General features: G+C 41.9%; 1 protein-coding gene across 1 annotated transcript; it reads left to right on the forward strand.

Annotated features, from left to right (window-relative positions):
* The first annotated feature begins 3,315 nt into the window (after positions 1-3,315).
* On the forward strand, positions 3,316-7,265 carry Klhl31 (kelch like family member 31). The gene is made up of 2 exons (XM_028773546.1): positions 3,316-4,487; positions 6,533-7,265. Exons 1-2 carry the CDS (start codon positions 3,316-3,318, stop codon positions 7,263-7,265), a joined length of 1,905 nt encoding a protein of 634 aa, XP_028629379.1.
* The last annotated feature ends 8,897 nt before the right edge of the window (positions 7,266-16,162 follow it).

A 16,162-nucleotide genomic window follows, 5' to 3' on the forward strand; every position in this document is an offset into this window, starting at 1 on the left:
CTGTGACAGTGGCCCTATGCTTCTGCATCATCCATTTTCAGGCTAGTTGGCTCAGCAGGTTAGGGCCTTGTTTTCTTTGTGTAGCCAAAGACTTCAAAAGATCACACTGTGGATAAGTAGCAGAATTTGTATTGGTGCCATGCTTTCATCACCATTCAGCCTGAAATGTGATCTAAATTTCCTTGTAATCTCTTCTTTCATTCATAGATTATATAGAAGTATGTTATTGAATTATTTAATTTCCTAAGTTTGGATGTTAAATAGATGATGTTGGCCAATACAATGGTCATCAGCCACTTCTAGCTACTAAGTGCTTAAAGTGTGGCTAACCCAAAGCAAGATAAATTAAGGTCTAAAATGAACACCTTTGGGGGTTAAACAATCCTTTCACAAGGGTCCCCTAAAACCATCAGAAAACACAGATATTTGTCATTTACAATTCATTATAATTACATATTCATTACAATGAACCACTGCTCTAGACACTTTGACATGCACATAAATTTTCCACAGGCTTTATACATGTTGTACGTATATATACGTGTTGTATGTAACACTTCACAGAAAATACAGAAACTAAGCTGGGGATGTAATCTGCTGGCTGTATGCTCAACTAGGATGTGATTCCCAGCAGCTCAAAACAACAAACAAACAAAACCATTCTGGGAAGTAGATACTAGAGACATAGCTTAATTGATTTCACACCTGATTAGGAAACATAAAGCCCTGGGTTCAAATATTACCACATAAAACTAGACATAATGCTGCACACCGTAATTCCATCATTCAGGAGGTAGAGGCCAGAGGATCAGAAGTCCAAGATTACCCTCACCTACATAGCAAGTCTAAGGTCAGCCTGAGATACAAGAAACCTTGTCTCAACAACCAACAATGACAACAAAGAGCCAACGTAAAGAAGAAACCCTCCCACTCACTGATTTTTTTTACACTGAGACCACTCCCTCTGTGCTTTAGCTGTCTGCTGTTGCACCGACATAATCATAAACTTTAGTATTTGAAGTTTTCCTCTTTATTTTGAAGAATCATATTTAAAAGAGTTTAGTGGAAAAACAGTCTAAGTTCCCCAGATGATTATCATCTCCAGAGTTCTTGGAAGATTCAAGATCCCACTGGGTCTCCCCTTCCTGAATCTTTTGCAGACTCTCCCGTCATGGTCTAGTGAATGTGGTTCCCACAAACTCTGTTGCCCAGCTCTTCCAGTCAGAAGTAATTCCTGTTAGGACTATAGCTGTCCTGTGCAGCACCAGCTCCAGCCTGCTCTTGGGCTAAAAGCCATCAAAACCTGTTTGCAGCTGCTGAATCCCTGCAAAAGCATCCTTATGATTTGTTCCAGTGTCTTCAGTAGATTCCCCGGCTTCTCTCATCCCCACTCTTACTTCTGGCTAGCAGTTATAACATTATAAATTAAGGAAAAGGGCATGGCTCATGTAAAAGTGACACAGAGACTAACAGAGTAGAAGAAAACATTTAAAAGCATAAATTACATATCCTTGATTCTAAAGCCCACTAGTCACACTTATGCAGAATCTTCTGCTGAAATTTCCCCCAGAGCCTCAGCATACGAAAATGTTTAAAAACAAAAATCTTTCAGAAGTCTCTCAGAATGCCCTGGACCCCATCATGATTTAGAACTGAAGAATTATGCAGGTCACCTCAGGATGCTCTCTGAGACCCAGCTTCAACACTGTGGCCTGAATCCTTTCTGGTTAGCAGGGCTTCTGCTTTATCAGTTATTTGTGGTTAAAATAACCTATACACCTATATGTCACTAAGAAATAAGCATCTAATAACAGATAAACAAAGTTGTCTTAGTTAGGGTTACTACAGTCACCTGAACTTTCCACTTCATCATCAAAGGACGTCAGGGCAGAAATCTAGAGGCAGCAGCTGATGCAGAGACCATGGAGGAGTCCTGCTTACAGGCTTGTTTCCATTGTTTGCTCAGCCTGCTTTCTTATAGAACCCAGGACTAGGAGCCCAGGAATGGTACCACCCACAATGAGCTGGACCCTCCTCCATCAATTTTTAAGATTCACTAAGTAAGAAAATGTCCTACAGGCCTGTCTACAGCCTGATTTTATGGAGGCATTTTCTTGGTTGAGGTTCTCCTCTCTCTGAAGACTTTAGCCTGTGTAAATTTGACATAAAACTAGCTAGCCCAAGGCTACTTAGCCATTTAGTCTAAAAGGAACACAGATCACTCTTCCAAGTGATCTTTCTTTCTCTGAAAGCCCATTATGTGCACAAATAAAACACTGACTACCTGGGTTCTTCCAAGGACCCAGACAGGGCCTACATTTCCTCTGCTATAAATGTAGCTTCTGGCTTCCAGTTGGCATTTGTTCCATCTTGTCTTGTGAGCACAAATTACATGTTCACTGTGCACCATCATTTCTAGAAAATGCTAGAAACTGCTGTCCATCCATGCAGTAGTGGATGGATATCTTATAACTTCTTGATAAACAAAGTATTTTTAAATTTCCTCAAACAAACCCAACAAAGGGGGACATTCAACACATAAGTGCCATGCATTTTGGAAAGTAACTGCAAAAATTAGTGAGAAAGAACATATGTTTGTTAAATATGAATGTAACTATGATGATTTGAACAAAGTGAAAAAAAACAATGCCCCAAACAAGCATAGCCTCTGGTCTCCTGCTCCATGCATGAGACCTACTGGGTATGTCCTACTGGGCAAGCATAGGGACAAGTGCTGTTTAGAGCAGAGAGGGCAGGTCACAAGAACACAGATCCTTTCCATTAAATTCTCTGACAAACCCTATATTATATAACGGTCACTAAATTCTAACTACATGTATAGTTTCAAATATGCTAGGTTTCACCTACCATATTGCTACCAAAAGGGTCCTCTTTTCATAATATTTTATAATTTTTCATGGATTCCTGAACTTTAATTTTTTTTTAAAGGAACACCTTTAAGGTAGTCATAATTCACTTTTTGGTTAAGCCTTTCCAATATTTCCATTCCACAGCTGAATCAGAGAACTGCTGGTTCCTGCTGGGCCAGAATTGCTTTGCAAAACACCCTTTGGGAGATTTCATCTGAAAATACACACATTTCTAGAATCATATCCAATGTTTGAAGCTTGAAATAATGTCACTGAGATGTGACATTAAGCGTCTCGCTTGATGTCTTTAAACATATTTTGAGGATTAACCTACATTATGCAATTATAAAACTGTTTTTATAAAGTTTCTAAGTCCAAAGCACAATTAAAATATATTCATATCCTTCTCTTTCAGTGAGCTGACTGTGACAGCGCTGCGGCTAACATGGCACCCAAAAAGAAGACTATCAAGAAGAACAAAGCAGAGATCAACGAGATGACTATCATCGTAGAAGACAGCCCCCTAAACAAGCTGAATGCTCTAAATGGGCTCCTGGAGGGAGGCAACAGCCTTAGCTGTGTTTCTTCTGAACTAACAGACACTTCTTACGGCCCCAACCTCCTGGAAGGTTTAAGTAAAATGCGGCAAGAGAGCTTTCTATGTGATTTAGTCATCGGTACCAAAACCAAGTCCTTTGATGTCCATAAATCAGTGATGGCTTCGTGCAGTGAGTACTTTTATAACATCCTTAAAAATGATCCCTCAACGAAAAGGGTAGACCTCAATGATATCGCCCCTTTAGGCCTAGCCACAGTGATCGCGTATGCTTACACAGGAAAGCTGACCCTTTCTTTATACACGATCGGAAGCATTGTTTCTGCTGCTGTGTACCTTCAGATCCACACACTTGTAAAGATGTGCAGTGATTTTCTGATACAAGAGATCAGTGTTGAGAACTGCATGTATGTGGTTAACATTGCTGAAACATATTGCTTGAAAAATGCAAAAGCAACAGCCCAGAAATTTATCCGGGATAACTTCATTGAATTCGCAGAATCAGAACCATTTATGAAGCTGACATTTGAACAGATTAATGACCTTCTCATAGATGATGACTTACAATTGCCTTCTGAGCTAGTAGCATTCCAGATTGCAATGAAATGGTTAGAATTCGACCAAAAGAGAGTGAAGCACGCTGCAGAACTTCTAAGCAACATTCGCTTTGGAACCATCTCTGCACAAGACTTGGTCAATTATGTTCAAACTGTACCGAGAATGATGCAAGACGCTGATTGTCATAAACTGCTGGTGGACGCCATGAACTACCACTTACTACCATATCATCAAAACACACTGCAATCTAGGCGCACAAGAATCCGAGGCGGCTGCCGAGTTCTGATCACTGTTGGGGGACGCCCTGGCCTGACTGAGAAGTCCCTTAGTAGAGACATTTTATATAGAGACCCTGAAAATGGATGGAGCAAGCTTACAGAAATGCCGGCCAAGAGTTTTAACCAGTGTGTGGCTGTGATGGATGGATTCCTTTATGTAGCCGGTGGCGAGGACCAGAACGATGCAAGAAACCAAGCCAAGCACGCAGTCAGCAATTTCTGCAGGTATCCATTACTTGGTTGGTAATGGCAATGAATCAAAATGTGGAGAAACTGTCTTGACCCAGAATTAATAATGCCTGTTATCTCTGTTCATGAGCCAAGTAGCAGTAGTAATGCCTTAGAAATTTTGCATATTTTTGATAAAGTGAATCCAAGTGCACCTAAATTTCTTTTTTTTAACTTTTTAATATTTTTTCAGTTAGCATGCAAAGAGATGGATTTCATTTTGGAATGTTCGTACAAACACACCATTACACTTGCTTACACATCCCCCAGCCCACTCCGTTTCCCTGTTCTGTCTCTCTCTTTGGTTCCCTTGTTGTTCCCTAGAGCCCTCCCTCTGTTTCCATATCACACAAATTTTGTTATCACCCTGCCCTTAAAATCTTTTCCTCCTTTTTCATGGTTACCTCTCTCTATTTTCATCACATACACATACACACAGACACAGACAGACAGACAGACAGACAGACACACACACACACACACACACACACACACACACACACGGAGAGGGAGAGGGAGAGAGACACAAAGAGAGACATGGAGAGATTTAAATTCTGCTTATGAGAAAACATGGACTTGTCATTTTGAATCTAACTTACACTTTGCTTAAGATAATGCTCTCCGGTTGCATCTATTTCTCCCCAAACGTCATACTTTCATTTTTTTCTGAACACTTCCACCACACATTTCTCACACAGTCTCCGTATCCACTTGTCTGTGTAAGCATCTTGACTAATTCCAATTCCTGGCTACTGTGAATGGTGCAGCAAGAAGCACAGAAGTGTGCTCGCCTCCATGGCGTGTTGACTCAGAGTTCTCTGGGTTCACATCCTCTGGGTCAGATGGCAGTTCCACTTTGAGCTTTCTGAGAAGCCTTCATATTGATGTTAGTAACTGTTTATACTCTTGACAGCAGTGAATAAGGCCCCTCTCTTCCCACACTCTCATAATTGACAGCAGTGAATAAGGCCCCTCTCTTCCCACACTCTCATTAATCTTTCTGTCATTTGTTGCCTTAACACTATCTCTCTATATTTTGTATTTATAGGTATAAATATATTCTTTTAAAAAATAATCCAAGAAGTTGATTTTTAGATTTTTTATTCCTTCTTGGTTCTGAGCCTTGAACCCAGTGCCTTGCCTGTAGAATCGAGCACTCTAGTCGAAGCTTCAGACCAGTGCTCGGTTCTTATCTATAGCTATACTTCCGATTTTATTTGGGACAAAGGTGAACTCTATTGACAGAACTTTTGAACTCTGTGAACAAGGGTCCATGTAGTCACTGGCTCTGCCTCCTTCCCTTCAGCTGGGCTTCTCACCGTTTAATACACAAGCCAGTTTTCTTTGTATTGATTTATATACTGAAAGTACTACAGCACACACACACAAAAATAAACAAACAAACTATAAGCTGGAACTTTTACCAGTAGGAAACTATTAAGAGAGATCAAGTCTTCGTTGACTCTTTTATACATAACTCCATTGGTCTCTTTCTATCAGGTTCAGAGAGGTGGCTTTACTTTCTACCAGTGCAATGAATGGCCAAGACAGACCAGTGAGAGCTTTTTAAGAGAAGAAATCTAATCAGGCAACTAAGCAGCAAGAAAGAGCTAGGGGTATTGGTGTCTGAAAAATGGGTAGAATTGCCTTTAATGTACAGGTTCCCTCTTAAGATACCCAGCTTCTATCCTGTGGACCATTAAATCTGGGGACGGGATGAGGTGAGAGGGAATTGCTAGAGAAAGAGATTTCAGAGGGATTCTTTTGTTGATGTTTGGTTTGGTTTGGTCTGGTTGTTTTGGGGTATGGCTAAAGGAAATATCTTCTGAATGGGGAGAAAGGGGAGTATCCCCCCTTTTTTTCTGAAAGAGTTGGGGAGGCGGAACACTAGCTGTAGCAGGGTGAGAAAGCGGGGTGGAAAAGTTAGAAGTGGAGCTGAACTGGGGCGCTTCCCTGCAGGGCATGGGGGACAAGATCAGGATTCCCACTTCTGCAACACAGTCCCCCTGCTCCGGCAATCAAACTGTCCTCTGTCATCTCAGGTATGATCCCCGCTTCAACACCTGGATCCACCTGGGTAGCATGAACCAGAAGCGCACGCACTTCAGCCTGAGCGTGTTCAACGGGCTCCTGTACGCGGTGGGCGGCCGGAACTCCGAGGGCAGCCTGGCTTCGCTGGAGTGCTACGTGCCCTCCACCAACCAGTGGCAGCCCAAAGCGCCGCTCGAGGTGGCCCGCTGCTGCCACGCCAGCGCCGTGGCCGACGGCCGCGTGATCGTGACGGGGGGCTACATCGGCAGCGCGTACTCGCGCTCCGTGTGCGCCTACGACCCCGCGCTCGACGCGTGGCAGGAGCTGCCCGAGCTCAGCACGCCCCGAGGCTGGCACTGCGCGGTGACGCTGGGCGACAGGGTGTACGTGATGGGGGGCAGCCAGCTGGGGCCGCGCGGAGAGCGCGTGGACGTGCTCACGGTGGAGAGCTTCAGTCCCGCAGCGCGCCAGTGGAGCTTCGTGGCGCCGCTGCCCGTGGGTGTGAGCACGGCGGGTGTCTCGGCGCTGCACGGCCGAGCCTACCTGCTGGGCGGCTGGAACGAGGGCGAGAAGAAGTACAAGAAATGCATTCAGTGCTTCAACCCCGAGCTCAACGAGTGGACGGAGGATGACGAGCTGCCCGAGGCCACCGTGGGGGTGTCCTGCTGCACGCTGGCCATGCCCAACAGCGTGTCCCGCGAGTCACGGGCCAGCTCGGTGTCCTCCGTGCCGGTCAGTATCTGAACGCATTGCTTCCCAATGTGGTCAAACTGTGAGTGGGCCACCAGGAAAATATACACCATTTACTACAGTGATGGTGGTTCAAAATCGATCCAGAGGAGTCCCTGGACTGCTTTAAATTCTTAGTTTAGCACCATCTACCTCAGTCTTTCCCCCACCTTCCACCAACAAGATAAAGGGCTGTAGCCAACGAAAGAAGCAATTTCATTCTGCAGCCACTGGGTGGCCAACGGAGTTTGTTACAGGCACTCTTCCTAAATTCACAGCAGTTACTCAGGCGCTGAGGTTTTCCCACGATGTACACGTGAAACTTACTTGACTATGCAATTTCCTATCCAAAGGAGTATTTTCCTCTCTGTTTCTTGGGGGGGGGAGTTGAAAATACCCATTTCACATTTCCAAATGAAAACAGTGTACATCTATAAAGACTTAATTCTATTATTTCAACATAAAAACTTCTTTCCCCTACTTAACTGGAAAGAACTTTTAAAAATCTCATGACATAGCCACAAAACCTTAAACAAGATGTAGCTGGAAAGCTGTACATTCTACCTGGGGAACGACAAAGTGACAGTTTGGGATTAATGGTGTGCACACCCCGTCCTGTCCTTGGATCTTCTGTCATTTTCTATCATAAAATCCTACTCTCAGAAAAGGAACAGTTTTCTGTCATTTAAATCATTTGGCATTTTTCTTAGAAATATTTCCACTGTTATCTCTTAACCTTAAAGAGAGAGACTTTTTTTGTGTGTGCTGGGTTGTAAACCAAGGGCCTGATACACACTAGTACTCTACCAGGAAGCTCCATATCCAGCCCTCTTTTATTTTAATTTTTGAGACAGGATTTCAATAGATAGACCAGGCTAGCCTCAAATTCCCAGTGTTTCCTGAGTGCTGGAATTAAAGGTGTGTGTCACCACTCAGACCTCTTTTCTATTTTAAAGTAGGATTTTACTAAGTTGGCCTTGAATTTAAAATCTTCCTGCTTCAGCATACCCAGTAGCTGGGATTACAGACCTGTACCACTAGGTACAGCTTTATCTTACACAGATATGGTTAAATTGCTTCTAACATTAGCCTGAATAATCACCAAATAATACTGTGTTCTTCAATGTCGTTAACTATAGCTTAGCTGTTTGACTGTACAGCCAACAGCAGTAATTTTACTGACTCCTCTTTCACATAGAGATGATGAAGAAAATATTTGGGGTTCTCGGACTTGGCAATCACCAGATGAATAGAACTGAATTCCTCAGTTCCTCACTGAGGAATGCTGATAGCTAACTTAAAGTATTAACCCAAAAATAATGCTCTTTATAATTTACTTTTCTTAATTCCACTTATTCCAACTTGCTTTGCAAATCAAGGTGTATCTGTTTTGTTTTTGTTTTTTGGGATTTTTGGGGGGGAGTTGGGTGTTTGGGGTTTTTTGGGGGGAGGGGAGATAGGATCTCACTATGTAGCTCTGGCTGCCCTAGAACTCATTAGGTAGACTAAGCTGGGCTCAGACTCAGTGAGATTTGTCTCTCTTTGCCCCCTGAGTTCTGGATTAAAGGCATACGCCACACCGCCTGGCAAAGTGTATTTTCCTGCTACCATTTCCTTGAGTTAACTGCCAAGTTTGGAAGAAAGGGAAAGAACTGTAGTAAATGATGCATGTTTTCCTTTAATATATCAGTTTATTTTTCATAGCATATTTGTTTTGGGAAGGAAGTGCCTATCACTAGGCCTTCTGTACAATTAGAGAGTTTGGAGTGATGGATAGGTATCTGGAACTGTATCCTGATTATCACCAATCCCAGCCTTTCCTACTACATGTGTGTTATAGCTATAATGGTCATGTCTAACGCCCAGTCCCCTTGTCTGTGGGTTAATACATCTGTAGGTGCAGCTAGACTCAGGATGAAGATATTTGAAAAAAGATGCATAGCAAACATGTACCAAATATTTTCTTACCTCCCCCCAGCAATACAGCACAACAGTTTGCATAGCAATTACAGGTTATTAGATATTATAATAACATATAGATAACATATAACAACATAATAACGGTATAACATATGGAAGAAGGTGTGAGCAGGTCATATGTAAATAGTACATGCCATTTTGTAGATGGGACGTGAGTGTCACAGGCACTGGTATCCTAGCAGGGGATGGGGTGTGTCCTGGTACCAGTCTCCCAAGGATACTGAAGGATGGCTACATTTTATTCCAACTGTGAAAAGTGGTTCCAATAAAACATTCTTGAAATGACCTTCCTCATCACCCCTTACAAAAAGTTCTGTTTGGGGTATTCAGTGGTGACACTCAGGAACAGACTGTAAATAAGTACGACACCATTAGCACAAAAATACAGAGAGAAAGAGGAGTTCCATCAATTACAGGGAAAATCTAAAGGTGCCTGCTCCTTTACTCCATGACTGTGCAGGCTGGAAAACAAAACTGTGAGAAAATGTTTTTGGGGAGCAAGCTATTCACTGGCCAAGCTCCTAAGTTATCAGCGATGCACCTCCATTTTCAATGCTTCATTTGGCCACAACTTGCTAAGGGCAGCCGTCGCATCTTCTCATGGCAGTATAAGCACACCTCTGCAGCAGAAGAGCCTGCAGTGTATGGGTAATTTTGAGAGAGAGAAGGATGCTTCATCGTGGGCTACAAATAAGTGAACAAATAGATGTAATTCATTTATGCGCACTAATAGCTGTGCCTCAATAGAGAATGTAGGGTTGTGTGAAGAGAAGGACCTCGGGCTCTAGATGAAATAAAAGCCAACACATTGTAGCACCTTAGGATTTAAACCATGAGGAGGGAGAGAGAAAATAGAGGGATCTCTGTTGGAGCTGGTAGGGTAGGCTGTAAGGCCCACACAGTTGCTTTCCAGAGGTAAATATGGTACATGAAAGCTAGTGAGTATTTGAGCCCCAGAATACCCTGAACTGCCATTAAGGATACAAATGCAAGGAGATGCAAAACATCCTGTTACCTTCAAAGTCTTTAATCCATCTCCAAGTTGCTTCTCCCTGAAAGCACAGTCCACTTTCCAACTGCAAACTTTACATGATTTTACTGTGGTTCATGCTTACCTCTATTCAATTACAGCCCCAAGTCAGGACCCAAACATGTACTTCTGTTTATTTTTCTCAAAGAAAATGACTTGTGATTTTTGTTAGTACCTGAGTTCCGTGATTAAATAAATGTATCAGCTCAGCTTATCAGAAAATATCTTGTTACCCAGCAGCCAAAACAATAAAACTCAAGCTGACTTTTTCTGAATGGGCCAGAGATCCGATAAGAGTATCTCCAGGAAGCCAGATCTTAATAGAGTATGTCCGCCTTTTCTGGGCTCCTGGGCCAACCTGTATCTCTCACTCACGAGTTAATTTCAGTAAGCTGAGCGCATTTCATTTTCACTTCCTGTTATAAGGATGGGTCACAAATAGAAGGCGCTTTGACATTGTTCTCTAGACTGAATGGTGGGGATACGAGGAAGCTGAGGTAATAAGGAAGTGAGTCCTGAAAGGTTCTATGCTTTAAAACAGGGTGATAATGATGGTGTGTGTGTTTTACAACATGTATGTAAATAGAAGTTATGTGGAAATAGGAGGTAGGCTCCCTGCTCCCGCTCCCATCACCCTGCCCAAATGTCTTCAGAATTCAACTTAATTATTAAGTTAAATGGACTTAAGTCAATTCGCTACATTTGTTTTCCCTTAGTTACAACAGACTCAAACTTTGTAATTGCTGGGAGCTGGACCCCTACCCCAGCATTGGCACAGACCAGCAATGAAAGCAATTCTTTTCATAGCAATATAAATTATACCCAATACTTTCCATTCTAAATTACTAGAACTAAAGGATTAAAATATTTACAATTTACCCCCCTAACATGCCATTTAGCATTCCCTCAAAGGAATTTTGACACAAAATGTTTATCTTGGATACTCCTTTAAAAATGTTTGTTATGATTGTTTATCCAGCAAATTTTGGCAGAAGTCTCCTTGGCTTAAAACATTCTGGTTTCCTATAAAGAACAGCAAAGAACACTGTATTTCGTGTTCTTTTGTAACCTCACCACTGTTAATAAAGCTGCATACAAAGGAGTTTGATCAGTGCTCATATTCTGGCAGTTTTGAGTATTGTTCTTTGATGCTTGGAGTAGTTATGTTTTTCTTATTTAGTTGTTGTTACTATTCGTCGAATGTTTTCTTATTTAGTTATTGTTACTATTCGTTGAAGCGGAAACAATAGCAGCAGAAAAGAAATGATAATTGAAAATGTTGCAACCTCTTTGAGACTAGAAAAAGAAAGAGACATAAGACAGCACTAGTGGTTAAGATGACAGAAATCAACTGTTGCCATTCAGTCCTGCCATCTGTAAGTTAGATTGCTTGTAACTTCTCATCCTATGTCTACCTGAGAATCTCAAGGATAAAAGACCAAATCCATTATTGTCCAATTAGACCAAGCTGTATTTTGGGGTGCACTTGGAACTGCACCCCAAAATACAGCTTGGTCTAATTGGACAATAATGACTGGTGCTGAGACAGAATTTGAGAGAATCGCCCCTGTTAGCCACTTGAGATCGTTTTTTCTAGGAGAGATAAGGTGTTCACAGGGGCGAGAAAGTTGGCTGTTATACATTGTTAGCAAGATACAGTGAATAGGAAAAACAAGGCTAAGGATATACATCATGTGAACGGGGTCACAAGTTTAGGTTGATAAACATGTTTTGCAGTTTACATCAGATCTAAGAAAGAGGAACTTATTCTTAATTACAAATAGAACCTTTACTTGCAAAGACTTAACACAGGACAATCAGGAACTTATTTTGTAACTATAAACAGAAACCTTAACCTGCATAGGACAAATAAGAATTTATGCTTAACGATCTTAACTACAAATGAAAACCTTAGCCTATGAGGTATAAGTGTTCCTGTTTTGGTCTTCCTGAACAAAGACCATCTCACACAGACTCACCGTCATTTGCAGTGAAATAATTATTTAGGAAACAGATTCTTGTTATTCTGCGGAAATCTCCTCCTAACCCTGCTTTTCCATCACAGCTTTCCAAATCTAATCAAGTACTTAATATTCTTGAAGTCAGCTTAATCATATCTCATACATACTAAACGGAAACATTGTAGTCTTAAGCCTCTCTGGGCCCTGTAGCCACATGAGACTATCTGCAAACAGAAGCCAGCTGGTGCCAAAGTCCCAGTTCTGAGCAAGGGAGCCAGAAGCCCTAACTCTCTGAACTGGCTTTGAACTCCCATAGAATTCCAACTTTCTCTTTGGATTCCTACTCTTTCCAATTCGCACACCAGTCTCTCGTCACGGTTCAGGGCAGATGTGAAATTGCTTAACAGTGTTAATTACATCCAGGCTACACTGAGATGTCTCAAATGAGTAACTCTTCGGCTTTGATGTTTTGGTCGAAGCTCAGTGAAAAGACTTGAAAAGTATTTAGACTCTAGGCTTTCCCCTCACTGAAGTGGTACAGAAAATCCCTCAGAGGTCTATCTCAAGAACTTTGAAGGAGGAAGAAATTCTTTCTGGGGCTGGTTCTCAGAAACACTAAGGTTTGGTTATTGTTGTTTAGCCACATTGACAGTTTGACTTAGGAGTAAGTTTTATGTGCTCATGAAAACACCGATTTTCCACCCAATTCCAGATCAAGCAGGCTCCTTTGGGTATAATGAGAAGGAAGGTGATTGGAGAGATGTGTTAGCCTGATTGGCCTAAGTTCTTACACAGCTCTTTTCCTTAGGGCTCCTAATACAGCCTGCCCAGATCTCCAATTTTGTCTCAATATTGAACTTTAACTGCAGTAGTGACTGAAAAGTTTAAAAAAAAAAAAAAAAACACTGGCTTTCTTTCATTGTTATTGCCAGAACAGGAAAAGGGGAGACGTGTAACTTTTATGATTGTAGCCATCATTTATTTCCACCTGTCAGAAACAGCATGCTCAAAGAAGGAGCAAAAGTGACAGAAGTTAACAACCCATGCCCCCATGCCTTTTCACCTGGCTCTTGTTGTTTTGAGACACAGGTCTTCACCAAAGACCCTACATTCCAGCTTTCTGTTTCCTTCCATTTAGGGACATCTCCACTCTCGGTTAAAGGGGAAAGCTGCAAAAGATGTATTTTTGCTAGATCAGTATGGAGACTGTCTCTATCAAATCTGCTCATTTCTCTATTCACGGGCCCTACCTAAGTTCAAGTGTGTTGGAAAAAGTCTTACGTGCACGTGGTTAGAAAGCCTTTGGAAAATGTAGTTTTCACAGTCTCTATGAAATGAATGGCCACTCACCTTCTCCATGGTTATCATCAGGGATAAGAGCTTTGACTCTACCCAACTCTCATTCAACTCTGCTGACCCTGGGCTGAAAGCCCCATCTAGGTCAATAGATGGTCACTCTGCTTCCTAATGCTACCTTGTCCTTTCCTTTATGCTCTGTCTCAACCCAGCATCCTTACAGAGAGGTCTAGAGCAGGCATGAAATTTATGCTGTAAGCCTGCAGAGTTTGCAGAACACTAGACCCCACAGACCATCAAGAGGCATCTACGGTTTGTAAAATGCCCTCTTCACTGTTCCCAGCCTGGGTCTCCATTTCCCTCTTCATCCAGAATTCTGAACATTCTTTGGCATTACTCCGGTCTTAAGCTTTAGTGTATACTCTATGCCTGTGACCAATGCTGCTCATTGCAGTCATATGAAAAATTCTCTGAATCTGAAAGTCTAGGGGAGAAAAGAAAACATGCAGAGAACTTAAAAGAGGACCAACGTGCATCTATTCTTAGTTACTATTGTAAGGAGCCCTGGGGGGGGATGAGAAGGACAAAAAAATGGCTTTGATCCCCCCCCCCCAGTCTTATTCCCTAGCCTTAATAAATCTTTCTTGTTGACTGAAGAGTTACAACTTGAGAGATGTTTTACGGCATCTCCATTCTGCATGTGTGCAGCCAAGGAAGCCCTGTATGCTAGAGTAATTCTTTCCATTGTTTAGGGAATATTCATCCAACATAGCTGGGCACCAATCAGAAGCTAGAATACCCTTGTGAACAAGGTTTGGCTTCCTCCGGGATAGTAAAGAACTGCAACCTTCCAGGAGGTGGCTCTGTTGCCCAGAACACACTCATTAAATGAGGAAAGCCAACTCTACAAAGAACAATTAAATTAACAAGCACATATTTTGGCAAGCTCTGTGTTCTCCAGGTCTCTCCCAGGGGAGAGAAAGGTAAATTCAACCCAATGTCTGCCCTCAGAGGGATCAGAATTAGTCCAAGTTTTTCTAACCAACTCCTTTGCTGGTTATTTCTCAACATTACCCATGGCTAAACTCTCTCAGCTACTAGGACTACATCCTACAGGCTGACACTATGACCTATATTTGTATTAGTCTGTAAGTGGCATGAGAACGTTATTAGACATGCATGTTTTATATTTCTTTCTAGCCCTCTCTTGACTTCAGCATTGTGCTTCTGGTCACAATTACAGCTCTCCCCAGCTCCTGCCAGAAGACCCTTTTCCCAGTTTCCAGCTTGTAATGTATTCACATAACCAACCATAGTCTATTACCATGGCATATTTTCTTGCTGGTTTATGTTCTGGCATCTCTTTAAGAATATGCTTCTCAGTAGAGAGGCTGTGGCACATGCCTTTAATCCCAGCACTTCACAGACAGAGGCAGGTGGATTTATGAGTTCAAGGCCAGCCTGTTTTGCAGGAAGAGTTCCAGGACAGCCAAGGCTACACAGAGAAACCCTGTCTCAACAAACCATATGTGTGTGTATACATATGTAAATGGTTTATATATATGTATGTGAATATACATACACATATACATACATTTATATATACTTCTTTGTTTTTTTCTGGTTTTTGTTTGTTTTGGGGGGGTTTTATTTATTTATTTTTGTTTTGTTTTGTTTTGTTTTTCGAGACAGGGTTTCTCTGTGTAGCCCTGGCTATCCTGGAACTCACTCTGTAGATCAGGCTGGCCTTGAACTCAGAAATCTGCCTCTGCTTCCCAAGTGATGGGATTCAAGGCATGCACCACCACTGCCTGGCCCTATATGTCTTAATAATGAAGATCTTTTCTACCTGACTCACTGCTACATGTCCAGTATTTAGAACAGTGTCTAGTTTACAACAGAACTCAGCTGTCTTAGGTGAGTAAATGAAGGCAGTAATAAGTCATCATGACTTACTGCTTATTGACTTGTATTCTAACATTACTCATTCATTTAATCAACAAGCATTTGCTGGGTGTCTATCACATGCAAAACATTTCCCCTTACCCCAGGAAACACTAGAGTCGAGAACAATCAAGTCACCATCATGATAACTAGAACTCTACCCAAACCATCTGGAGGCAAGAAACAAAATTGCTTGGAAACATTATAGGTGAAATAAATTAGGCAATGAAATCTTTATTACTTATTTCTTTATTAAGCAACCTCACAAGATTGATATCTCTGGAGCTATTTCCTCATTATTTTTAATTATAGCTTTCTCCCTACAACTGCCAAACATTCTAATGCATGCTAGAGCTAGTTTCACTGTTTAGCTAGTGATTGCTCAATGTTCACTTTATATATATCCATACACGTATATGGATATACACATAACCGTCATTTGATAGTATAATTGTGTGTGTGTGTGTGTGTGTGTGTGTGTGTGTGTGTATGCACGTGTATGATACAGCTACATATTTGTATGCGGCAGGAATTTTTCCTGCCCATTGTATTTACAGTGGAGCTCAGTGATTGGGCAGTAGTAGAGGTAGGTGGAGCTGGGAGTTGGAAAGAGAAAGGAAAGAGGAAGGAGAGGAAGAGAAGGAGAGAAGGAAGAGAGGAAGATAGCGGCAGACATATGAGTCTAGCAGTCTTGAATAATT

Source organism: Grammomys surdaster, unplaced genomic scaffold, assembly GCF_004785775.1.
Source record: "Grammomys surdaster isolate TR1022 unplaced genomic scaffold, NIH_TR_1.0 231, whole genome shotgun sequence".
NCBI lineage: Eukaryota > Metazoa > Chordata > Mammalia > Rodentia > Muridae > Grammomys > Grammomys surdaster.

Bases quoted from the DNA above. Each gene is read 5' to 3' on its own strand.
- Klhl31 (XM_028773546.1), top strand. From the start codon at position 3,316: ATGGCACCCAAAAAGAAGACTATCAAGAAGAACAAAGCAGAGATCAAC. The intron at 4,488-6,532 runs GTATCCATTACT...CTGTCATCTCAG, and splicing joins GCAGTCAGCAATTTCTGCAG to GTATGATCCCCGCTTCAACA.